This window comes from Grus americana, chromosome Z (genome assembly GCF_028858705.1).
Source record: "Grus americana isolate bGruAme1 chromosome Z, bGruAme1.mat, whole genome shotgun sequence".
Lineage (NCBI taxonomy): Eukaryota > Metazoa > Chordata > Aves > Gruiformes > Gruidae > Grus > Grus americana.
Window position 1 is genome coordinate 73,982,995 of NC_072891.1, and position 27,285 is coordinate 74,010,279.

A 27,285-nucleotide genomic window follows, 5' to 3' on the forward strand; every position below is an offset into this window, starting at 1 on the left:
TCATATGTCAGCCTGTGGAAGATGAAACTAATTATTCTCCATTTTGGGCCCATTCTGGATCAGAAAATACAGTGCTTTCAAGAATTCATCTCTCAGTTCAGTGAACCAGCTTGCAGTGACAAGTGCCAGCTACTCCCATTCCCCCTTTTTAAAAACTTACCATTTTCTTGAGTATATTTTTAAAATTCTGGTTTGGGTAGCTTTTACAAAAATGTGGAGCAGGCTGCTGCTGGAATCGTTCCTGAATTTAGCCATGCTGTGATGGCTGAAATGTGATCCCCCTAGTTAATAAGCAACTAACTGGGGTTTCTGTTATGTTTTTTGATAGATTGTATTTATTTTGCCCTTGGAAATAACAACAATGGTTTGTTATAATCCAGGTGTTTGACTAATTGCATGGAGATTTGATTCAAATATTACCAAGACATCTGTACACATTATCATTTCTGTAGTTTAGCGATGCCTCAGTTCATGGCTTGCACATTTAGGCCTCCTTCTCTGTGACCATCGTTACTAGCTTTAGCATTGAGATGAATGGATGTGACAACCAAAAGCAAACATTTCTTAAGGAGATAAAGTCGTTGTGCTTTGATAGATGTAGCTTTTTATCTAGTCCCCAGTTTGTACATCAGGAGTAAGAATGGCTTCACTGCATCTTTAAAGCTACTTGGAATTATATCAAAAGGATTTGCCTCTGATGAACCTAGTCCAGGCGAAAAAACCGCACAAGACAGTTTCCTGCATTATCTGCACCTCAGCAATGGCAAATATAGAAGCAGTTCAGGGATACACTGAACAGGACACTTCTGCATGCTAATGTGCTTCCCCACTCATGTGCTAACAGACACAGCGGTATTCACATCTGCAGTGTGAACCCTGATACCTCCTTGGCCAGGGAGTCCAAAATAAGGTGCATGTGTCTGTTGATGAGATCCAGACTGGGTACAGCCACAGTTGATAATTTATGTAATCTGTAATAAAAAACCTGCTTTCAGTATGGAAATTCTTACTGTATGTCCTCATGTAAAACTGGGCAATTTGTCCATTAATTCACCATTCTTATGCATGCTGAGCAATATTTAACAGGAGATTGAAATTTGAAAACTAGAACGCCTGCAACAATGTTAATTTAATATCTCCATCTTCTTTCTGCAGATGATAAACGTTTTTCTTGTTGATAGCATGAGCTGGGCTCATAGGATAATGGGACTCTTTAGCTGTGAGGTTTGTTGGGTTTTTTAAAGAAGCAATACCTACAGTTATGTAATATAAATCTGAATAAAACATGAACTATAACTAAAAAAATCAGGAGGATGTGCAACAAAGCAAAGTAGCAGTAGAGTTTCAAGCACGGCACTAAAGTCATCATGTCTGAGGCACAATCGTAGAAGGAGATGAATCCTTCAGCTTCCTGGGGCAGCTCAGTGATACACAATGCCATGTGAGATCAGTCTTTAATTAAAAGGGGTTTTGAAAGAATTATTGGTGCCACATTGTGGATGCCTGGCTGTTTAATTGCAAGTGTTGCTTTTGCTGCTGCTTTGGAGACTCCAGTTGCAAGGTGGTGTAACTTCTGAAGTATTTTGGAATAGCTGTTCCCGTGTCTCTTCAAGAGTTTTTCTATTAAAAGAGCGATCAGATGGGTACACATAACTGGGAGGAAGGTGAAAGCAAAGGGGTCTGTCCTTCAGTTGGTTATTTCAAATTCGTTATTAATTTTGATGCTGTGAAATGCCACTGTTGAATAAGGTGAGCAGGAGAGTGTCTATCACTTCTAGGACGAACTCTGTCTGTAATAGTATGGGCAACAGCTACCTCAGGATATAAAGCCATTGATGTTAATGGGACAGTGTGCACTGCAGTGAAAATCGCATTTCTGAACGTTACAGTACCGGGTGTTCCTCCATTAAATTCTTCCAGAAAAATGGACCAGTACCTGTCAGTCTTGATGCATTAAAGTTGTTTAAGTATTTGGTTATCTTTGGTGCTAGTGGTCAGATAAATGTATGCATTAAATGATCTTCTGGACTGGAAAGGAAGCCTAGGAAGTCATAACCTAGTTTGTATTTACAAACTCACACTTTGCTCCAAAGCTGTTGTCTTAGGAGGATGACAGGATGGTTATGACAACCCTGCCTTCTCTATTCACAGGTGTTCCCTTTCCAAAGAACTTCCTTCAGATCTGCAAGAAGATACTCTGCCGGCTTTTTCGGGTGTTTGTTCATGTCTACATCCATCACTTTGACCGTATCATCCTTATGGGGGCTGAGGCCCACGTCAATACCTGTTACAAGCATTTTTATTACTTTGTGACAGAGCTCAACCTCATAGACCGCAAAGAACTAGAGCCTTTGGTAAGTGTGTGGTCTGGGGGAAAGCTCTAGGAAATTTTCCTCCTCCCTTCGCTGAGCCTTTCCCACACTTGTTGCAGTGAGTTTCCTCTGGGAATAAGGTCTGTGATTGAACACAGGCAATTTAAAGGGATGAACTCTTGCCTCTGTCCATAGACCCATTCCATCTGCTGCAGTATTTGTGAGATGCTCAGTAAGCTTAGTAGGAAGAGAAAAATGCAATGTATTTTGTATGGAAAGATATAAGGTGGGAAATACTGCCATTTGAAAACAGAAGTTCATTTATCTTCTGCTTCTTCCTGTACTATGGATTCTATATATAATTTTATTTTGCCTTTTTTCATTGGTCAGTAACAGCATGATACTCATAGCAGTCACTTGAATGCACGTGAAGAGAACAATGGTCTATATAAAGGTGATTTTTTTTTTTCCACTCTTTGAGTAGGTGTTTGTGAAGGTATTGAGTGTGTTAGGTCCAGAGCACACTCTGGATCTACGTGAGACAGATGATGTGAGACAGAGGCTCAGACAATTAGGAGCGTAAGAAAACCAGACACTTCCTTTTGGACTGAAATCGATCAAAATTAAATTCATTGTTTCCACAAGTAGGGCTCCAGAAATGGAAACGCTTTTGTTGTTGCTTGCAAATGCAAATAAAATAAAAGTGTAAGTAGAAAAGTAAGGCACAATTCAGAAAGCAGTTTATGCATAAACCCTCACTGTGGGCATCTAGCCAACTTTAAAAAGGATCAGGGGTTAGACTTTGGAAAATACTGTGTCCTACAGCTTATTTGATGAAGTGCTAGAACCACTGGGATTGGTTTTTTTTTCCACAGAATGGCCAAGGCTGGCTGCACCTATGGATATCATAGTCCAAATCCCTGCTCAAAGCAGTGTCACCCAGAGAGGGCTGCATAGGACCACTTCAGGTTTTCAGTTGTTCCACATAAAGGCACATTGCAAGGAGATGTATAGCATAGTTAGTGTGAAACATTTATGAAAGTGTGGCAAAGTGATGTTTGCCTGTGTTTCTGCAGGAATTGGAGCTGTTGCAGGTGTGGTACATGTATATGCTTATGTTGATTGAAGGACAGCCTGTAAAGTGAGACAAAAGGGATGGTCTTGTTTTCAGCAGTTCAGAAGGCCCACTGAAAGATACTGCGTCTGGCATGTATTGATAACTTCCAATGTATCTATGATTTCTTTTGAGATAGGAGAACTTAATATGCCATCTAAATGTGTCCTAAGGGATAGAAGGAGCCCCTGCAAAAGAGAACTTCCCTGCTAGACTGCTGATCTTAGGTTAGCTGTAGCTGTTAAATGCTGAGGATGTGTCACAAGCAAGATACAAGGCAGGATATCTCAGAGGTAGGAAGAGAGGCGATCTTAAGGCCATTACAAGATCTATTGCATTGGAATACAGAGAGCACAAAAATTAATGCTGCAGTTGGTGGTTAGCAATATTCTGCACTAAGCAGACAGACAAAGGATTGGGGCCAGAGCGGTGCAGGAGGTGGCCCAAGTCCAGCAGCAGAGCAAGCTAGGAACATGCTCCAACTGGTGTGTGCTTTTCCATTGCTTTCCAGCTTTCCCTCCCTTCACAAAATTATCCTTAGGATCATCATCTGATGCAGGTTTATTAACTTCGCTGGGATGCAGGGTCTCCCAGAAAAATGTTTCAGCTGCACCAGGAAGGTACCATGTCAGCAAACTGACAAAGCTCCACCTGCTTCCATCTTCCTGTCCTTGACTTGGGTGGGTGTCAGCAGTGTGGAAATGCAGAAAAAACCATATGTCTGTATTTTTGTCTTCAGCTGGGCAGAGACAAAGGAAGGAGTTGCCAAACAAAAGCAGACATTACACATAATCTTGAATTTTAATGCGGTAGTTGAGGAAAACCTGTGCCCTGCCAGGTTCACCAAGGCAGGAAATGAGCCCATATTATCTCCCTTAATGAGAAAATGGACCAAGAGCTGATTAAATAAACAGACTGCCACATGCTTTAATAAACAGGAAGACAACTGATTTATCAACATAACTTCAAGCAAGGAGAGTAATTGGGGAAGCAGGCAGTAGATGAATAGTAATATTAGCCTGCAGGATTTTGCTGTTTGTTTAAAATAGATTTTATCAGCCTTTTGCAACGCAGTGCAGCAGTTATGAAATCAAATGAAGCAAATGAGTCAAATAGGGTTCTCCCATTCAGGAGCTGTATAACTTGTCCTTTCTGCAATTAAAGAGGGGTCTATAGTTTAAAATGCTGCATATCTTTTTCCCATACCCCTCACTCTGTTAATTTGACAAATCCCTAAGTCTTTTGTAGAGTTGTTTTATGTGGGGACAAAAAAGAAACCAGCACAGTCACTGACCCCGCAGGTGGTCCTGAGGAAAAAACACATGTCCAAGAGGTTAATTTGGGGGAAAAGAGTAAGTCTGAAAGCATATCTGCCCTTTCCCGCAGAACAAGCAGACAAAGCAGCCTGCACCTTGAGAGCTCTCAGAAGACCTTTAAGGCATGCCTCCATGGGGAGACTATTAGAAAATAAACTAAGGTTTGAATTTTAAGATGTGGCATCTGCTTTGTTCTGGCTCCCTGTGTGACCAGCTTTATTTTCCACTGGCAGTAGTTCACCTTAATGCACTTCTGAGCCTCTTCCCACGGCCAAAACTGTCTAGTGGAGTTGTGCCTGTTACCTCCATTCCACTCTCACCCTGTGTAGGTGACTGCTTGTATAGGGTGTTTTAAACGCTTCATCTAAATGTGCTTTTTAGTGAGAATCTTAATGCAGCTGCCTCAGCACAGTAACTTACTGTTCAAACAGCAGTCCAGCTACAGCGAGTAATGCCCCTCTACTTCCTTCCTGTGATCCCTTTCTCTAACAATGGATTTCATAGTGTGTAGGACTGAAGAAATATGACAGAGTACCATATAAGCATATCATGAGCAAAACAATCTTGGTTCAGCGAATTTTACTTAATTTATTGCCAGTTAACAAAACTTGTGATTACAGATCCGGGAATTGAAGAAAAAAAAGCAATTAAACAAAACACTTGAAAGAAAGAAACACCTTTCTTCCCCAGGCTCTAATTCAATAAAAAACTTCTCCTCCCTCCTTCCAGATCTCAGCTTACCTTGGTTTTGCTACATGTCACACTCAGTTACTTCTAATCCTTTTGGTGAGGTGAGGGGCAATGCAGGAGAGCAGGGGTGTGTGTACTGCTTCTTGCTTCTTACATGTTTTCCTCCACTCCAGCATGGGTTTACTGTGGGACACAGTCCCTCCGCAGTATCCCTGCTCTGGTGTGGTTGCCTATGACCCACAGTCCCTTCAGGGCTGTGTCTGCTCTGGTACTGGGCTCTTCCTTCCAACCACGTCCTCACCAGTGCCACCAGCCATGTGTCCTCTCAGCAGCTACTGTTCTGTTAAATATCTGTGAGCAGAGGCACCATGTGCTTCTCTGACTGGTTGAAGTTTTGGCACCTGGTGGGTTATTTGCAGTGGTTTCAGAGGCAGCTGGAAGTAGCTGTGACTGGCATAGGGTAGTTCATGGCCTCTGACCACAAGTGACCCCTGTAGCCCCCTGCTACCAAAACTCTGCCAGTTATGCCCAGTGCAAAGCATCCTCCGCAAAGTAAGTCATATGCAATCTGTTGGTTAAAGCCTTGTTTTGTTTGGGGTTTCTTAACTCTCTCTGGCTAATGGCTTTCTTCATGATTTTTCCTGTGTGGAATATAGCAATATTTAGCATTTGACAGAAGTATTGTGGGCCTGAATTCAGTAGAGCTTGCTCCTAGTTCAACTTCCTACCTTCAGCAGCAAGCTGGATCCTTGACACATACAAAATAAATGGAAAGACCAAAACTTCCTGTGTTCCTTAACTCAGTGTTTGCTGATTTGCTTTGCTGTTGCTCTAGGAGTTCCACTGGTGAAAACAGGAAGTGTGCAAGCACCATGCTGCCATGCTTCTCTGCTCTGTAGACTTCACATGAAACCAGCAGTCTGTTAGTCTGGGCTCTGAACTACAGATCCAGACCCTGTTCCCCTTCTCTCCCAGGGAGTAGATTGGGTATCTTCACAACTGCTTTATAGAACACATCATCTCTAGTAAAGTGTTCTCTTAATATGCAACCATATACTCCATCCCCGCTTGTGAAGGTGTAGCTCTTTGTAGTTAAGATATCACTTGAGACCTGTTTTTAATGTATTTTGCTGTGACAGGTCACTCATTAGCTTTTTTTTACTTTTAAAGAAAGTAAAAGTACAAGCTGCTGTATGTAAGGCAACATAATCCCTTCAAAATAGTTTTTGATCTCTTTAGCTCAACACAGTTGATGCCAGAAACGCATTAAACCACAAAATGTTGTTTTGTTTTTTTTTCCACTGGCAGGAAGGTGCCTGTCAGACAGAGAGACAGAGGCAAAGAATCCAGCAGCTACACTTCTTCAGTCATGGAAGAGACTTCTCATTCAGAGGCCTTAGAGATTTGTGACTGAATCTCAGTGCAAAGCATTTTGTCAGATAACAGTTAATTGGTTATGCAGCCAAGTCTGCTCCCAACTTGTCAGCATTGATCTGTGTGTATTGCAGTATCTTGTTTTGGTTTCTAAATCTGTGCATTTTAATTAGCCTGATATTTCACTGTGCTTTGTGTTTGTCAGAGTTAAGTTAGGAAAAAAAACCCTAAAAATGTGGCAAGATTTCAGTCAGATTTGGAGGTCTGAGCATCCACTTGAAGGAGCAAGGTTCATGAGATGCATTTATTTTTTTTTAAACTTGTGGGAGGTGTGGACCTAGCTCTTTTTCTCACTATTAAGCATCACTCATTAACATAGCTTTAAGTTATATCTCTAAAGAGGAGAGATGGGGCAAAAAAAAAAAAAACCCTGTGCAAGGTCATAGAGGGCCTGAGAATGTGTGCAGGGCTTGTATATTCAATATGTACTCTGAAACTTGTGTTGTAATAAAAAAATCTAGGTGGCAAACCCAAGTATATTTCATCTCTCCATGGCCACCCAGTTACAGAACTGTGGGCAGGTCAAGCATTCATATCATGCCAATGAGCAGTGTGGGAAGTGATGCACAAGGAGGACCCTGCCAAATAGGAAGGAATGATTTGTGTGGTTTGAGTATGTTTGTTTCTGTCACAGCTATTAGGAATTGTCAAATGCACAAATTTGTTTGCCAGAGATAGCAGTATATGCCATTTTTGTACATTTTTCCAACCAATGTAGTGTCCTCTTACAGAGCAAAGAGTACCTTTTGTGCTCTTTCAGAAATACCCGAAAATATATTTCAAACCCGTCAGATTCCCAGCAGATTCCTACATAACTTTGGAAACTATTAATGGCAGTGAAATCTCCCTCTGAGGATAGGGGTAAAAGACAGCAGAATATGGCCATCTGCTTTGCTTATTCTCCAGAAGTCTCTTTTTTTACAAGTCCCATCCTGTGAAAACTTTGACCTTTTCCTCAGAAGTCATTTTTTATAAACATTTTGTTTATGCAAACAGAAAGTAATAATTATACTTGAATGAAGAAAAATAGAGAAGGATATTATTTACATGTGGTGTTCTGATACCTGTTAAAATGCTGATTTTGCTCAGATGCAGACAATCAGCCATGGTAGCAGGTGGATACCATTGGCATTGGAGGTGGTGCCAGTGGAGCTGAGCGTATAAAAATGGTGAAGCTGGTAATTGCCTCTAGGGGGATTGAGTTCATTTGCAGGATAAACAAAGACAAGATTTTCTTGTCTTATTCTCTATTCTTCTCAGCATAAAAGTTTCCATTGGCTTTATAGCATGATTGGCTTCTGATAACATGTTCATCCAGTATTTGGAGCTGCTTAAAAGTAACTATGGGGTTTTTTTTAACCATCTCTATAGAAAACTGTCTTTCTGAATGGAATTTCTAGTGCTTGTCTGGGCAGTCTAATAAGTAAAGAGATGGTGTGGGAAGAGAAGTTGACATTGAAGAATGAGGCAAAAACGTTGCTGAGTACCTCAGCGTTCTCCTTGTACGTTGTTACCAGTTTGCCAGTCGTGTTCATCAGGGCGTGTGCTTTCCTGACCTTCCTTTTCTGGGTGACATACCTACGGAATCCCTTCTTGTTATTCTTTGTGTCCCTTGCCCAGTTCAGCTCCAGCTGTGCTTTGGCCTTCCTGACCCCATCCCTACACAACCGGGCAGCGCCCTTATACTCTTCCCAGGATACCTGTCCCTGCTTCCACTGCCTGTGCATTTCCTTCTTGCCCTTTAGTTTGACCAGCAGGTCTTGACTCATTGGTGCTGGTCTCTTGCTGTCCTTTCCTGATTTCTTACACCTGGGGATCAAGAGCTCTTGCACTCTGTGGAAGGTGCCCTTAAAGATCTGCCAGCTCTGTTCTGCTCCCTTGTCCCTGGGCAGTTTCCCAGGGGGTCCTATTGAATAACTGGTTGAATAGCTGGATGTTTTGCCAGGACACTTTCCTGAGCAGTTACACACAGCCTAATATTGGCACAAGACAGATGGTGGAAACATGGAGCTGGGGGAAGTGTGATGGTCTGACTGTTGCTTTTGTGGCAGCCTGCGCTTCTGACTGCACAAACACAGCCAAAAGTGTAGTCCTTCACTGTGTGCTGGAAGAGTGAGTGTCCCTACCTTCATGTGGGAGTTCGGGCTTGCAGCAGTTGCTAGTGCTAGTCTTGCTAGGTGTTTAGGGGATCACACAGAAGTCAGGATACCAAAAGTCTCCATTTTCACGGTGTCAAAGCACCCTGTCTGTTTCAGGATGAGCTAATTAAAAGTGCTGTAGGCAGATGGTACTCAGGTGAACACTTAAGGGTTTCTCTTTGATGTTTCTTTGCTTTGCCAGGGTTATAGCAAGTCATAAAGATCAGATCCCCCCAGCTCTGTCACTACTGTGCATGAGACCCAAGTAGCTGCTGTTATACATCCAATTTACTACAAACAGTATGTCTTTTCACAAAATAATTAGTAACTTTGCTGCATCTTTGTCTATACCACAAAAAAATGTTTACTCATCAGCAATTCTTTGCCAGAAACCATAGATATAGTAGAAGTAACGTAAACATAGCCCATCTGGCACTAACCGCATCCAGTGCTCACAGTGGAAGAATCAGGAGTAGCAGGCTTAACAAAACAGGGCAAAGTACTGGCATTTTGATGAGGGTACACTCTTTAATTTCATTAAAGTCACTATGTTTGTGTTATCACTATCCTTTATGGCTACCCAAATCTATTTTTATATTGCTGCTCATTGCCATCAAAGTACAGCCCTTCAGATCCTTCTGAAGTGTCCTGTATTATAGTACTTACAAGGAGCAAGACAACAATAATATTAGCACAAATTCTGACCCAAGAACCTATCAGTGAAGCTTCTGTATGAAAAGCTTTTCTTTCTGCTTTCCTCATGCCTTGACATTGGAGCATTCAGAGGGAGAGTTGGCGCCCTGATATGAACAGGCAAGCCCAACCCAAATAGCTCCTTCTGGAGAAGCTGGCACCTAACTTTCCCATCCCTTCTCTGAAATGCTTTTGTCTATCCTCCCACAAAATTGCACACCATGCTCTCTACTAGATGGAATTGACTATCAGCCTCTCTTTATGCAAAATTAACCATGTGCCTTGTAGAAAACTGTGCCCAACAGTTACATGTGCCAGTAGATGCAGAACTAGTACCCAACCTGTGTGTACATAGATAACTGAGTCAGAGGTTGTTTACCAATATGTGTGTATTCAGTGGCTCTCTTTAGGCATGTAATGTAGGCATACAGCTATTCTAAAACTGTTCAAAATTCAGGTACTTGTGTATTCACAAGTATAAGTCACAATAAGAATTTAATAATTTAGTTTTTCTACAAGGTTTTTGCCTGTAGTTGCTTTCAATTCTGTTACTCATCACAAAGTGGTAGAGTGGCTTAGTACTTGATCGGGTATTATCCAAAATCAGATAAACACTCACCGAGCCAACTTTAAAGGAGCTGTAATTTTCTCACCCCCATCCACCCCCATCCCCCCCCCCAGCTCTTTGCTCTACTAAATGTCCCCATTGAGGCAAGGCTTGTCACTGCTGCCAACTAGCCAATGATATTTTTTTCTTCTTTAAAAAAAAAAAAAAAAATCAAAAACCCTCAAGCGTTCCCTGCCCCCCAGTCCAGTTTTTCCACTTCAATGAGATATGGTGATAATATCCAACAGAGTTTCTTTTACATTGTACAAATGATGAGAATTTCTCAAAAAATTGATCTGATCTTTAACTGAACAAGAAACCAGTGGTAGCTAAATAAATGCCATCTTTTCCATCTTCTCCATTTCCTACAATAAACTAGGGGGGAAATGAGAACTCTAGGACTTAACATTGCTGAAAAACAGGATTCTCAACTTTGATGCTCAAGGAAAGCAGAGTCATAAGATGCACTGCAGTGCCAGAGTTCCTAAGTAAATAATTTCTGGCATGCATGTTTTTAATGATTATTTTTATCACATCAGCTGCTTTGCTTGCACTGAACCAAGCACACACTGCTGGGAACAGGAGGACAGAAGGACTTTCCTACTGACAATTTCCTGTGTGTCATTGACTGATCAGAGGTTTTGGAGTGGTTCTTTTTGGTGCTCCGGATTAACTGCGCTGTCATTTGATGCTTTGACACAATTATCTCTCTTTTGTGGGTACTTAAGTACAGGTGTCTTGCTGGTGAGGAGTACACCACATAAGTCCTGTTTTAAAGTTTAGCTAATGAATATAAATTATAGCCTGTTGAATAAAAAGGTTTTCTCCAAATTAATCCACATTTCACAGTTTGTAATAAACAACACCATATTTGTACTTCAAAGAGATTATTAATACAAGATAAAAAGAGTTAATGGCCCAGAATAAACAAGAACAAGAAATTTTTGAAGAAGATTATTCCTCCAGATGACTTCAATTTTGCAAAACATTAAAAGAGCAGAAACTAACTGCAAAATAGCATCCGATACTTTTGCAATTTTTTCTTTTTTTTTTTTACAATGAACTTCTATGAGATTGCTATAATACAAAAGACATTACACACAAAAAATCTTCTGTAATTTTTTAATTAATTTTGAGCTTCTGAAGAGTTAACATGAATCTTGCCTAGTCAATAGGTTGTTGCTCTGTGCTAGCTGAGTATGTCTGGGGAGTAGCTGGCTTGGTTACAGCAACAAGGAGAAAAAACAGAGTAGAAAAAGGCAATTGTGGTTGCAAAGCCACAGAAAGTGACGGGGGCACTCCTGGTCAAGTGTGATGTGAAAAAGGAATTTGAAACTATTTGCTTTTTATAATGGATACATAAGTCTTTCTTGTACTCTACTCATACATGAGCTTCCTGCACATGGACTTGCCCCTGTGTTTAAATTCTGAGCTGAATCAGGGCCAGAATTGCTCCTTAGTAAACCACAATGTGGTGCCTTGCTCTGCCTGTTGTAGTAACTTTTAACCAATGTAAATCAGAGTTGTAGTTCATGCCCCATCAATGAAAAACCCTGGAGAATATGCTGTAGGTAGAATCAGAAAGTGGCAAAAGCACTAACAGTTTAATCAAATAGGCTTTTCCACCTTTAGTTTGTATTAGTCCATTTATACTAGTTCTTATACCAATTAGCAAAAGGGGTCCTTGCTCTTTGTCTGTGCTGTGTGTGGAAGGCACGTTAACAGCAAGTGCAGACTGGAAAAAGCTTTTCCACCAGCATTGCGAAAAGTATAATGGGAACTCCTCCACCGTGGTTCTTGTAGTGCTTTTGGAAATGCTTTTACCCTATCTGCATTAGCATCTCAACTGTTATTACTGTGGAGAGAGTACTGCTGGTTATCCTTTTCGACAAAATATCATCTTCCCAGTTTAGATGTATCCTGTGCTTCTCTGAATAATATAGATCAGCTGCCCTTACTAGACTGAAACAAGAAGGCAATCCACTGTTTCAGTGTTGTCAATCTTCACAAATAAATGACTGCTTAAAAAACCCAACAGCAGCAAAACTTGAGATTTCCTAGAACTCAAAACTACTTGAAGTAACTTTGGATAACTGTTCAAAAAATATCTATAATTTCCTTTTTGTAATACTTAACAGCTTTATCCAGTAGTCTAACTGGCTTCAGAAGGTAATTGTGAAGACATCATTACGAACAAGTTTCAGGAAAGCTATTCTACCTAAGTAAAAATACATATTTCATAATTTGAACAGTGCTTGTTGAGTCACTCTATTAGTTTTACTGAGTGTTGGATTGAGCTGTTGTTACTCTTTCTAGACCCACATGAAACAGAAAACTGAGAAACAGCAAGTCCAATTTTTCTAATTACCAAAAGAAAAAATCTAGTGCCACAAGAACTTGGCAGTTTTGTAAAACATTTAAATAGATCTGTTACTGTATAAAAATACTTACGTAAAATACGTACTATATGCAACAAAATTGTAGTTCATAATAGAGAATGAACATGTCTCCTGATAAATTTTCTGTAAAATTTTATACTAAAGACAGTGTTACTGTGTGCTTATTCTCTCTGCATAACCTCAGTGCCAAAAGCAGCACATTTAAAGTCCATTTAATAGGGTAAGATACACTAAAACCATCCACAGAACGGTTTTTATTTTATTGTTACAGAAGACAAAAACTTGCAGAAGGTGAAACTACCTCCTTGGAATACGGTGCCTTTAAACAAGTCAGTCATCCGAATGCATGTTCTGTGTATCTACCTGGATCTAAACCTACTGACAGGTGCATTTTGCATTGTAATTTCCTGATCCTGTTCCTGCCTGCAGTCAGTTGATAAAATGCCTTTGTAATCAGTGATAAGGGATTACATTTACAGACAGGAGTATTATCTGTGTCCTACAAACGTCACCATATAAATTCAGGAGTAATCAACTAGGATTCTTATCAGGCCATCCTTAGCTTCAAAATAACTACCCTGAAGCCAAACAGATTGTAGGAGAGATTAATTTAGTCCTGTGCATCATGATAATTGAGACTCATTCACAGGGAAGACATCCGGAAACCTAACAAAGGATATACCCAAATGAGGTCCCTTCCAAGCCAAACCATTCTATGATCCCGTGATCAATGTGCCCATTGGATAGCAGTTACCAGTCTGTACAGGGGCAACTAAAGAAGAAGAGGAAATTTTTTAGTAACTTTGGAGAAAACAATTTCTAAATAAAGAATCAAAGCATGTTTCTAACTAAAAATGCCAGAAGAAAGGAGTTTTGCAAATTACTTAACTGTTACAAATCTGGCTTCAGCCTTCCTATCCTGGTGAATTAGCTGTCTGAATATATAGTTGTGCAGCACAGGATCTTAGACCACATGATTTGTGCCATTCCATAGTAAACAGCCTCTTTTGTGACCAAGATACAAAGAGATTTGTCCACATGATGATTGTTTGTCAATTGTTGAAATCTTTGTGAAGAAAACAACAAAAAAAGTCACAGAAGTCATAGCCACTTGTGCTTTGAAGAACAGTATGTAAAACGTTCTTTTAAACCTTTCTTCATCTACTTATTCCGTGGTTCTGATTTGAACAATGAAAAGACTGAGAATTGGCTCCATGGGTACATCACAGACCCTCTTTGCGTATATATGGGATTCTTCTTGGGTGTGGCTTGCTTTTCTGTCTGTGAGAGTAGGGAGGAGAAAGGTGTGTCCCAGTGATGCTTGTGTCTGCTCCAGCAGATCCTCCTAATCATGAACCACAGATCAGGAGGGTTGTTTGTGTATTGCCTTCCTGCTCAACATCGTGTATTGATTCACAGTGATTAAGTTCCTTAGCCATAAGAATATGGTTAAGGCTGGGCAGTGGGGGGTTTTTTGGGTTGCAGTATTTGAAGACATGAGTGCATGACAGGCTACATGTGGAAGGTTGTTTTCTCTAAGTTGTTTGGTTGGGACAAGTGAATTGGGCATGGCGTCTGTTGCTGGCATCTCCTTGGTGTTGGCTACTTGGTCAGGTCTTCCAAGCTGCTGGGTACCTCCGGGCAGAGTCTCCCTGCCTGTCAGGAGGTAATACATTTCCTCTAACCACTTCTCTGCTGAGACACTCGTATCCACATCTTAAACCCCCACCATGTTTAAAGCAGTTGTCAAAGGGCTAAAACATGCTATTGTCACATCATCCTTGGGCTTGCCAACTGGCAGGAAGAGGAGGTGAGGAGGGGGAATGGCAAGCTCTGTGCAGCTGAGCTTTGGGGAACTGGAACTGACAGTAGGACATAGACACTGAATGAGGATTTGAATCTTTAAAGCAGCCCTGGTTTTAGTGAAGGTGATTATTGCTTTTATTAATTTTCCTGGTGTTCTTATAGAATACTATTATTTATACTAATTACTCATGTCACTTCCCCCACTTTCCCATCAGCTTTTGCACAAGACAGACTGTAGACCCCTTGCTTCCATTAAATACTGGTACAATGGTGATGTCTGGTTTTTTTATGCCTTATGTTTTGCCAACTCCATATTTGACTTACGCAAGCATAGAAACACCATTTTTTTTAGAAGAACATGGTTCTTCATTGGGGAACTCATTCTTCTTGTAACCCATTTAGATTCAATCAGCATGTCCCTGTAGCTAGGTTTCTCCCGTTAAAAAGATTTCTTCAGCCACTCATGCATGCTGTAAGATGTAGGATTTTTACCGTTTTTTTTCCTGCTTTATTTAAAGGTGAACTGAGGAGCGGAAATTAAAATAGTTAGGTATAGATTTATGTGCTGAATGTGTCTGACGTGCATGTTAGAGCAGTAGGGAGGGGAGAGGACCAGACTTGCATCAGTGATAAAGATTGATTACGCTTTTAAGACTGTGTGTTGCTTTTTTCCCCTTCTTCTGGAAAATCATGTTGATACTCCCTGGAAAATATTGAGGAATGAATCCTTCTGTGAAATCACAAATACTAAAGAAACAGACAGATTTCTGGTGTTTACAAAGTGGCTTGTTAGCATTAACTCCAGCAAGTCAAGAATAGCAAATGTTTCTCTTTAAGTTACTTCGAAGTTATTTTAGTGTTAAATTCTCCTTCCTGGTGGCTGGCCTGTGGGCATATTCAATACACAGATAGGGTCCAGATTTTATTTTCTGCTTTGTATTTTGGCTTTGGAAAACAGCATTTATTTCTGCCTTCAATTTTTGAGTTAATTGTGTAATCCAAAATTGAGAGCAGGAACAAGTCTGAATGCAGCGATACAGAATAATGCTCTGGAATTTCTCGTAATTTGTTTTCAAGAGGAAACACATCTGGTATCAAAACCTCTGGTATGGAGAGTTTCTGTTAACAATGTTTTGAGTGTTTAGTCAGCACAGGAAGACTGAAAGTTTTAAATATCTTTAAAAATGTTTGTGTGTGCCTATGTCTCTGTGTCTGATGCTCTAACTCGTCTGTCTACCCTGTATATTGCATTTAATATCTATCTGGGGCTGAGTGTCGTAGTACTTTAGAGCAGGTTGGTCACCTTACAGAGTGACCAGAGTCAGTGTTTCCAGTCTTCCTGCCTTCTCAGAACAGCTAGTTCTCATTTCCCGTGTTTGGGAAGTACCCTTATGTGCTTTTAATTGATAATTATTAGTTAAGAGCATACCTCTCTAACTTTCCCAAATTAAAATGAGCAGTAAAGTTTCAGAGAAGCAGAAAACCGGGAGGACTTGGGAAACACTGAAGAAGACTCAGCTTTGAGTTTGTGTTAAAGGCAGTGCCCACCTAATGGCTGTGCACCACCGGAATAACTAATGAGCCAGATCTCTGAAGTTTGAGGGGGACTTCTCCGCTCAGTAAGTGGAGTGGGACTGTGTGCTAAGTTCTCTGGTGCTCATCAGAATCAGTGAGAGATTTTCCAGCAGTCTCTGTGAAAAGTGGGTGATTAGTTTTTAGAAGAGGGAGCGTTTGGCAAGTAGGAGCGGTTTGCTCTGCAAAAGGCACGGCAGTAGGCTCTGCAGCACGCAGCATGCCTCGTGCTGCCTACCAGCTGAGGTTGGATGCTGTGAGTATGACCCTTCCTCTTATTCTCACCAGCGTTTTGAGCGAACCTAACTTTTTGCCAGCATCGTAATTGTATCAGTCTCTTTGAGAAATCATATCCTGTTTTGTAAAATTTTGTAAATTGTAAATTCCTCCAAGAAAAAAACAACTAGAAGTAGGTCACTCTCACAAAGCATGTACCAATTCATTGTTATAAGGATCATGTTGTGGTTTTTTTTTTAAAAAAAGCACATCTAGTTCATTGTCATTGGCTGAAATCACTAAAAGCGTATGCATATATGTGCAGGAATGCAGTGTGACCATGTGTCCTTCATTTACTGATAGCGATATAGGTCAATACAGAAAAGGTATCTGTGCATCAGAGATGATGATATTCTATAAGTTTTAACATTTTTCTGACTTTAAAACCTTGGTGAGCATTTCCAACACCAAAGCCAAGCAGGTGTTGGAACAGAAGGCCTGTTAAGTAGAAGCAGGGATTTTACAGTAAAACCAAATGTAAAATGTGATATGAATCCAGTTGTCGAGCTGCTGCAAAAGTCCATTGTGTAGCCCTACCCCTGCTGGTCTAAGGCCAGGCAAGAAATAGCTAAATAATGCACCTTTGCCTAGAAACAGGTGGTGGTTGTTAAAAGCTGAAGTTTAACTGATATATTACTAGTTCACTCAGTAAACCATGAAGAACTATTTGGACTTGCCAAAAGTAACGGGAAACTAGGGGAAAGGTAATTCTGGCAGGGGGAACTGCAACCACCAACCCATGCACCACCTACCCCAATTATACCACCTACTCAAAAGATAAAGGCGGAGAAAAGAGCTGACCATGCGTTCTACTTTGTGTGCTAGGTGAAGAAATCTAACCCAATCATTGAAGAGAATAACAATGCATATGTATTAGAAAGATGAATATGTTAATACTAAGTGTATAAATGACCATTGATTTGGAGCTTTGAGGTGTGCTGCCTCGGGATAGACACCCATATCTGCTCAAATATGCAATGAAATACCTCTGCTTTGTGTGTATATTGGCATATTGCACACTGGGTATACGAACCCCCACTTTTGGGACAACAGAGACAAAACTGCAGAGCAGTTTGCAGCAACATTCTCCCAACAGGGTTGGTGGAATAGGATTGAGGGGGAAGATAGTGGATGTAAGGGACCGTGAATAGAACTGTATAACCAAACAAAAATCCAGAAATGAAGGGAGGGAGAGGCTTGGGGACAATTTGTATTACTATAAAAAATAAATTCTGCCTCAACAGAAAAGTTAGGAGTGGCGTGGTAGGTTCACGCTTCGACTCTTGAGCAGTGAAATACTCACAGCTGCACATACCTGAAACATTTCAGAAACTCACATGGCAAACTGGTTTAAAGCCCTCTAGTTTACATCTTATGCATAGATATCTAGGCTCCTACTCTATCCTTTGCCTGGATACATTTATCCATGTCTAAACTCCTGCCTCGGTTGGTATTTTTTTCGAGTAAGAATGGAGATGCATTTTGCATGTTGAATGTGTTGCTTATGATGTTTTGTTATTCTATCGGGAGGCAGTTTGCCTCTCTGTGCTCTGGAAGGAGGGTGGCCAAGTTTACAATGACTCCGATACTGTCCACATTACCCTCTTTACTGCTTTTCTGTCAGGATAAGATGCTAGTGTCTGACTGCAAATAGCTGTTCAGCAGCAGCTGTGGAAAGACGTACCAGCTGTGGTTATTGGTAGTACAGTGTGGACGTGCAGACACTGATTATGTGTAAATTTAGAGGTCTGCCAACTTTAACGGTGCCTCAAGAAGCATTAGCACCTAATTAATCTTTAGATAAGGGAAATAAAAGAAAAATTTTAAATCCCAGAACACCAACTTTGGAAACAAGTACTCCTTTCCTCGGACTGTTTTAGCTCCTTTCTACTTGAGGCAGATTTTGCTGAGGAGGAGCCGAACTGCCTCCGCAAGGCGTGTGCCTCCTCGGCCCCTGGCAAAGACCTCTCAGAGTGCTGGCCGGGGCAGCACCTGGCATCCTCGGCTGGGAAAACCAGCTCTGGACACGGTGCCAGGCCCCGTCAGCACAACTTCTGCGTGGTGCCAAACCACATCAGGGCTTCTGGCCCCTGCCCTGCCCTGCCCTCCCTGGGAAGAGCTTCCCAAGGGCTTCAGATCAAACTGCGTCCTGCTGGATTTTACCACCTTCTAGATGCCTGCTTTGGTCAGAGCTAGTTATCATGGTGTTGAGGTAGTAGTAAATTATATGCTGCTCTTCAGTATTTCCTAGCATAGTTGCTTTTTCTCATCTCACAAAGAAAGAAGAGGGAGAGGCCTTTTGTGTCTGTTTATATATGAAACAGTAGGAAGCTGTCCAACAGTGTGCTGAATTATATTAAGTTCTGAATTTGGTGTTTGTTGTTCTAAAGGAATAAGCCTAGCTGCAGCTGTTTAAAGGAAATACGAAACAAAACAACCAAAAAACCACACACAAAACATTTAAGGAGAAAAAGGGACATGTTTTTCAACGAATGTTCACCTTTGCCACCTTTAACAAATTACAGAAGCAGCAACTACTGTTTCATATTACTGTATGGATCACTATGGAGATCACGCATTACTGTATGGATTACTGCACTAATTACCATTGTCTTTATAACAGCTGCAAATGACAATATTCCATTCTATTACATGCATGACAGCAAAATAACAAGTGAGGCAAGATAGTTTATGGATCTATAAGAAATGAAAACTAATTAAGGGTCTGGAAAGGAAAAAGTCCTACAGTTCTGCATAGGATTCTACGTGGAGAAATGATCTGTTAAACAGAGTAAGATACAGTTACAAGACTGTCAGGAAGCCCTTTACATTAGATATTAATCATCTTATAATTTATAACAAATTATTCAAGTAAGCTAAGAAGATTTTTCAGAAACTTCTGATAACTTGGTAAATCTAAATAGATTTTCCATGGAAAATGCTGTGCAGTCTGGAGACATTATGAAAGAGGAGCTACAGGGACAACCAGCACAACTATGGTGACACTTAGATACGGCGGCCTTTCAGCAAACAGCACACATTAATGCCATGTGTGTGGATGACTGTTGGACAAACTGTCTGATACATCTTTCCAGAAAATCTGTTGACAAATATGAAGTTTTATAGAATGGGACAGCCAGTTACCACAGAGTTTGTATCAGAGTGCCTGTAAATCAGATCAAATAAAATCCTATATGGATCCCAAACCTCAGTTCCTAATGGAATCTGAATGCTCCAAGACCGCATCCTAGAGACAAATGCCACAGCTCTGGTCAAGGCCTAAAGAAGATTTGTGTCCATGTGCCCTTTGTTTCCATGTGTAGGCAGAAACATCTAGGCAAAGAATGTATCTCCATGTTTCCTGGCTGCAGGTTCAATGACAACGATGGGCATCGTTTCTATTACATTAAGTTAAAAGGTTTTCTGCTTTTGCAGGTGATTTATTTCTTTTTTTGTGAGATACAGTACCATTTACCTGACATGGCTAGGGAATTAGTAGGGCATTAAAGCTGTCAAAAATTAAAAAATGCTGCATGCTAATTGCCAGTTATGTTCATTGTCCTTGAACATGTTGGAGAGGAGCAGAACCATGGTGCGATATTAAACCACATGAATTTGCAGATGCAGAAATGTTAACCGGGAAGAGGTGTGTACACACTTTACAACAAATGCCCTTTGCTTTTTAATCTCCCCTTCTTGTTTTACAGAAAGAGATGACAACCAGGATGTGTCACTAAAAAGTTACCCACTGAAGAAAAGCAAAGTCCAATTTTCTTCTTACTGCAGAGTTCAAGAACGCAACAGCCTTCGTGGACTGAGCCTGCTTGTTAATCCATGAAAGCAGGAAAGTTGGGAACCACAGTTACTTTCACAAGTGCTTCCCGCCACTGTCAGTGTTCTTAACCCTGAATATGCTGCTAGGAATCTCGTCTGAGTGACATGGATTATTGAGAAAAAGAACAATCGACTTCATATTAGTTCTAGCTACTTCTTTAGGAATAAGAACCTCTTCAGCCATGAACAATGAGAGACTGCTCCTGCTGCTAAAGCTTTACTGTAATTCAGGTCCCTGTGCTGACGTCCTGATTAGTTGTTTTGAAATGAGACTGTATTGTTAGCTGCAATGTTGTTTTCTTTTTCTTTTGTTTCTTGGTATGTGCTTTGTTTCCTAAGTGCAGCAGAATATTAAGATGGTCTGGAATCGCAGAAGACTTTTAGCTTTTAATGCCCCCCACCCCTCACCCAGCCACCCAAGGCTTGGCCACCATTCCCAAATGCCAGTGAGCCTTGTGTTTCCAGGAACACAGCCCTGTCCTTCAACTGATCAGGCAGTCTAGGCTTCATTGTGACTCGTAATTGGGTGACAATGGGACCGTTTCTGATCCCAGTTACATGAGTAGGAATCCAGATATAGCTCTGCAGTGTTGAAATCTTTCCTTTGAATTCACACTGTGACTGACAGCAAATCTGCTTGGTGTTTCTACATTACATAAAAAAGAAGCTGTAGTCATAGTTTTCCTGAAGTACCCTATGAAGTAGACCAACCTGTCAGTACTTTGATATCCTCCTATCATCTTAGAAAAAGCATCCCTCTCATTCATCTTTTCAGGGAAAAAGAAATGTAATTTTAGTAACTGGGAGGAAGGTATGGTAAAGATGAATAGTATAAAGGTTAGAGCAGAAGCGAAGGTCCCTGTTGCATCTAAACAGTGTCCAGCAGTGTGGCTCGCTTTCCACACTGGACTAACACAAGTTTTTTTTCCAGTACTCAGTCCAACTTAACTAACGTGTATGAACAGCCTGGAAGGATCCACTGCAGTAAATGAAGTCTTCAATGCCAAATATGCCCTCATAAGATGACGCCTTCTAAAAAAAAAAAAAAATTAAATTAAAGCAATACTTAACAGAGAGATCACAAGAGAGATACAGCTGAATAAATGGGAATCAAGTGGAACACACCTATATATTCTGTGCCTTCTGAATTTTGCACACTTGTGTTATTGTGAAAGATTACTCCTTCCTGCGTAAGTGCTGAACCCTGTTGCTCCCTTCTCCTCGAGTCAGTTAGGTATGTTTACATCTTCTGAGACAGTATCAGAAGCAAATCTCTTAGAGTATCCAGTGATTGCAACATTAAATACAGAGGGGTAGCAGACACTAGAGAATAACAGCAAGCCTTTTCTAGCTGATACTGTGGTACTTTCTGATTTGCTTGCCTGCTTGCTTAAAATAGGGCTTGTGAATGTTAGTGATCATGTCCTTGCTGAGACAAAGGCTTTTGTCTGAACATTCAGTGTAGCTATGGTGGAGGTTTTTCTGCATCTTTAGAATTACTCAAGCAGGATTATCGTTTGCTTTCAAGGGGATGGACTGAAGTGCTCCTACCTCTTTTGGTGGTCTTTGCAATCAGGTTAATTCTTTGGGGATTGGAATGCCCACACAGATAATTTCTGGCCTGCTGGCACTTTTGCAGGATATAACTAGCTTGTGGGATTCATTGCCACAGCTACTGCTGAGCTTAGTTGCCTTATTTTAAAGAAGATGAGAAATGTTACATCTTTGGAAGAAGGTACGTGGTACCTGTGGATGACAGCTGCCTGGAATTACAACCACAAAATGGTTTCCGGTACTGCTCATGAAGTGCCTGGGCTGTTGCACTGTTGAGAGGAGCTGTGGCCAATAAAGTACTCTTGAATTTCACTGTGGTCACTTGCCATCTGGTGTCCTTACGGCTGGGCAATACTGCAGTGCTGTATTTTAAAGATCAACAGGAAGATGGAAATGTGTGGAATTTTGTGCGTAAAGATCAAAGTGACTTCATAAATTGAAAAACATGGTATTTTATGCGTAAAATAATTTATTCTTCATTTTATTACACTACTTAACATATGCTGTTTTGAGTCTAGTCACTGTAGCTCAATCTGAAGATGAAACAGACTTTGTTCCCTGTTATCTGGAATTATTTTTTAATAACTTTTTTGTGAATGCATTAATTTGTGAATGCAAAACTTATCTTTTGGAGTATTTTCCTTTTTCTAAAACTGTTTTTCATAAACTCTTGTGTTTCCTTTTCTAGTACAGCACACTGTATGAGGCAGAGGAGGGAAATGCAGACCTGAACGCTAGAGCATTTGTTGTTTGACCTGGCCAAAATCCCTATAATGGGAAAAGCCCATTACAACTCAGGAGCTGAACCAGCCACAAAGAAATGCAAAATGTACTTGGTTTGGTTGCTTGTTGTGCTGGGAAGAACCTGGAGTTTGCTAGGTGATGAAATAGACTTCCTCCAAATGTCAGGGTTTGGCCTTCAGCTGAATGTCCCCAGAAGGTGCTCTTGCTTCCGCTGCAGAGGTATTCAGCCACAGCCTGGCCATGTCATGCCATGGGCCATTTCTTTTTTTCCTGTGCCTGGTATTTGATATCCCAAAAAGAAAAATGTTGATAACATGGCATCACTACATAGAAGTATCATATTACCCCTTCCCATAGAGGAGAGAGGGGCAGCATCCTGTTGGATCTCGCGCTCAAGGATTCCTACTTCATCAGTAATTTCCTCTGGGCCACATCTGGACAGAATCGTGCTTTGGTTGTTAATTGCAGGTCCTGATTTATGTGATTCCTCAGGATATGTAATGAGAACTGAATTTAAACGTGATTGTATGCAGAGGTATCCATTTCACCTACTGAGAAAAACTTTGTACCTGATCTTAATTATGTATGTTCCTAATCATTCCAATGTTTCATAGCGTTCTGGGATTTGGTGGGGGTGGGGGAAGGGGTTGTTGTTTGTGTTTGGTGTTTTTAATCACATTTCTAGTCTTTCAATCAGGTCTTGTTTTTCTTGCCTAAAACCCAATGTGGGTTTTTTTCAGTCCGGTACTTAGGAGCTGTTAGTGTTAAGCTTCAAGGCACTGTAAGAGGGATCACTTCAGCTGACCATAGTCAGCTTTACTTCAGAGAGTGGAAATTTCCTGTGATACCAAAATTGCCTTCAGTGATTAAAGACTTAACAGCTTTCATTGATTGTCTCTGTAATAAGGGATTTTGTAATCTTCTACTTTGTGTGAGCATAGACTAGTGTCACTGTAGTGACAAATGTAACATGAAACAAATCTTAATGTAACCTCCCTCGGGTTTTGTGAAGCATGGAGTCCCAGGGTCTATCAAAGGGGTTTTTTACTGATGCACAGTAGTGAAATTGATGATTACCATCAGATTTGAGAGAAGTCGGATACTTGCAAAAACTTGAGTTTTCTCCAAGAACTCAAGCTGTAAGCAGCAAAACTTACATCAGACAAGGTATTTCATTGTCCTGCCCGTGGATTCATTAAGAATAGGGCAGGGAGAGAGGAGGAAAACAGTTAATGTGTAACTCTGTGGAGACCTGCAGACAACTACTCAAGACATGCAGAAACCTAAGGGGTAAACATGGTCCCAGTGATCATGTGCAAGAAAATTCCTGGGGCTCTGTGGAAAGGACACAGAGAATGTAGGTACCCTTTGTAGTCTGGCAGCGCTATTACCAAGTATCTATTAACAATAGGCTAAAAGGGTCTTTTAGCACCTTTGTAGTTCGGGTTGAATAAATTACATGTACTGGAGCCCTCTCACAAAAAGCCATTCCTTCCTTTCGCTTTCTACCTTTTCTGCCTATTCTTCAGGTTTCTCACATTTTTTGGTAGTGAGGTGTCGGAGCTGGCCTTCTGCCTTTTAATTTTGTCTTTGCTTCCCTAAGGACAGTGCTGTTACAAGAAGCGGCTTTCTCACCTCTCTCTGCCTCCAGAAAGGACACCTCACACCTACGCCCTCTGAGGAGAGACCACCGAGGGTTGGGTTTGCATTATCTGTTCAGAAGAGCAGAAGCAGAGAGCAAGCACTGCAAAATGGGATGCGCTATGTATAAAACAGGAACCTGCTAGCTATTCTATAACACGCTTTAAGTGCTTTAAAAAGGGGATAACACTGGGGGACCCAGTATAGGCAAGTAGTCAGTGTTGAGACATCTTTTCCTATATATTGGAAGAAATTAAAGACATTTTTAATAATTATGGAGACTGTTCCAAGGGCAAAGCAAGCCAAATCAGTAATAAGAACCTGGTAGTGGTATACATTTAAATCTAAAATTATCAAACTTGATTTTTCATGTATTTCATACTAAATAGAGAGGCAATGTTTTTCAAGGTTTAGCCAAATAAGTTGGACCTATTAAACTAGTTGTTTCTTTTCTGTTTTATTAAGTTTTCCTGTTTTAAAGACAGATATAATATAATAAAGAGTGATAATAATATTCTCCCAGGGAAAAAAAAATAAATTACTTGTGCAGTCTAATACATGTGTGTATACATGCATATGTATGCACAGGTGGGGATATGGATGTGCAAGTATCAGTGTGTGCATATGTACACTCCCTGCTCTTCCCCACAGAATACATTTTTTTATTTTGGTAATTTTTAAGGGGATGCATCTTTCTAAGAAATAAGTGGTTGATTCCTTTTACTTCTCCATGTGTTCAGTATGTTAATTTTTTTTAAAATTATGTCAGATGTGTCTTAGGCTCTTTTAGTTCTGTTTGTTATTAAATGGTGGTTCAACTGTATGGGAAGGGAGACTGACACTAACTGTTGTAGTCATTAAAAGAAAAGATTACTTTTCAAATCAATCCTTGTGGATGAAGCGATGAAATCCAAATATGAATAAAAGAAACATAACCTTGCAGAAGTGTTGTGAAGTTGTTTGGGATCTAACTCTTCAGCAAGAAAAATGCATCTGTTTTTCACACCATGGGGTAGTATTTCAGGGTAGGATTTCCTGCAGGCTCACAGGACTTAGCGGTGAGTGAGACCCATCACTGCCAACGCACCAACTTCCTCACAGCCCTCCTGGCACTGATGAGACACCAAGGAAAATCGTGTGTGCCATGCTAATGAAAACTGTCCAGGGTCTCACCCACACCAGTGGGATTGGACCAGCTGTGCAAGCAGCCTTCCTTTAGCTGAGCTGGCCTGATGGTTCTTGGGGCTTGGGTAACTCATGGGTTTCATCATCTTCTTCAGCTGGTTCCTGGGACACTCCAAGACAGGAGGGACATGTAAGTAGCACCAAACCAGTTCAAGGCAAAGTTTCATCTCCTAAAAATGAAACTAAAGAGCCTTGGTTAGAATTTGGCTGCCACAGAGGTCCAATAGGATGACAGAAACTATCTCCAGCATATGGACTTAGAGCTCATTGGACTGTTCTCTTTGTCCTTTGGCCTGATTCCTGAAGCATATATAACCATATATATATATATATAAACCCATATATATATATATATATATGCACTATTACTATAAAGCTACTGTATACTATTACAGAGCTTGAGGGGAGCAGAAGCACAGAGGTTAAGAATGGCTGCCAGCTAAGTAAAGACAGCACCTGGGAGAAGAAGAGCTGATGCTGGACTTTGGGTGTCTCTCTGATGGTGGGGAGGAGATGAAGGTTAGAGATGCTGGGACTAAAGGACGAACTGGAAAAGAGCTGCTGAGGGAAGCCGAGGGACCTGGCAGAGCTGAAAGAAGCCCCATGTCAAGGGTAGCAGGAAGGTTCTCAGGGTGTTATGTGCACGTCTATGCACCAGAGGGCTGTGCCACCATTCAAGGGGCCCTCAATAGGTCGGAGAAGAAGGCCAACTGGAACCTCGTGAAGTTTGATAAAGGGGCATGCAAAGTCCTGCACTTGGGGAGGAACAGTCCCAGGCATCCGTATACGCAGGGGGCCAGCCAGCTGGAAAGCAGCTGGGCAGGGAAGCGCCTGGGGGTCCTGGTGGACATCAAGCTGACCATGACCCAGCAATCTGCACTTGTGGCAAACGGCCAACAGCCTCCTGGGCCACGTTAGGAGGAGTGTGCCCAGCAGGTCAAGGGCTGATCCTTCCCCTGTGGTTCAGCCCTGGTGAGGCACACCGGGAGTGCTGGGCTCACCAGTACAAAGACAGTACAGACTGCAGCAAGTGCAGAAAAGAGCCATGAGGATGATGAATGGACTCTCACACAAGGGGACGCTGAAGGAGACGGGACTGTTTAGCCTGGAGAAGGCCCATGGGGATGTTATCCGTATGTACAGGTATTTGATGGAGTGAAGAAGACAGTCAGACTCTTCTCAGTGGATCTGGTGACAGAAGCAATGGACACAAACTGAAGTACAGGAAACTCCTATTAAATGTAAAGAAAACCTTTATCTCTGTGAGGGTGGTCAAACACTGGAGCAGGTTGCCTAGGGAGGTTCTGGGGTCTCCATCCTTGGGGATACTAAAAAACCCAACTGGACACAACACTGAGCAACCTGTTCAAAGTGGCCCTGCTCTGATTATGGGGTTGGACTAGCCACCTCCAGCAGGGCCTCCAGTCCAGGTGTGGTGAGCCTGCGATTACAGCAGTGGTAGGGCTCTTCAGTCTGACATTCTCAATTTCCCTGCCTAGGCCAGAAGAGACCTGTGCTGTCAGGGGAAAGAACTGCTCTTCCCTCTCCAGCTTTGCTGCGTGCCTCCTGACTCTGTGAAGCAATGAAAGCTGAACAGCGAGTGGAAGGCACTCCTGGGTCAGCCAAGGAGCGAAGCAGCAGGGGAGAAGTGAGACTGGCTATTACATCCCACACACCCTGCTGTGTCATTGCCACTGGAGCTGGTGTGATGATTGCCTGCTGCTGCACGCTATGATGGCAAAGCAGGATTCAGTCTCCTTTTCCTATTAGATAATGCTCTTCACAGCCCTCAGAGCTGGCATAAAATAAAAGTGAGGCAAACCCAGCAGGCAGCACAGTGAAAAACAAACAGATCTGCTGATTAAAAAAATAGTTCTGACATACAACAGATGGAGCTCATGATGTGACCCCTTGGATTGTTTCTAATATGTCACAGCAATTAGAACAATTCAAGTAAATTGGTCATCTGA

At 41.3% G+C, this 27,285-nt stretch overlaps 2 protein-coding genes across 5 annotated transcripts in view; both read left to right on the top strand.

Moving 5' to 3' along the window:
• MOB3B (MOB kinase activator 3B) overlaps positions 1-25,062 on the top strand; it is a 94,079-nt gene extending 69,017 nt beyond the window's left edge. For 2 of the 4 annotated variants that reach the window (XM_054809329.1, XM_054809330.1), the window contains 2 exons: positions 2,152-2,354; positions 24,093-25,062. In XM_054809329.1, the coding sequence (XP_054665304.1) occupies positions 2,152-2,354; positions 24,093-24,260 (371 nt within the window). In that variant the 3' untranslated portion in view covers positions 24,261-25,062. Of the gene's footprint in view, positions 1-2,151; positions 2,355-20,064; positions 23,107-24,092 lie in introns of those variants that run through there. The other 2 variants (XM_054809331.1, XM_054809332.1) reach the window with 2 other exon arrangements.
• A 1,298-nt stretch (positions 25,063-26,360) lies between these two features.
• Positions 26,361-27,285, top strand: part of LOC129199826 (uncharacterized) — a 29,067-nt gene continuing 28,142 nt past the window's right edge. Inside the window, exon 1 of the mRNA XM_054810873.1 lies at positions 26,361-26,448. Within this exon, the coding sequence (XP_054666848.1) occupies positions 26,361-26,448 (88 nt within the window). The remainder of the gene's footprint in view (positions 26,449-27,285) is intronic.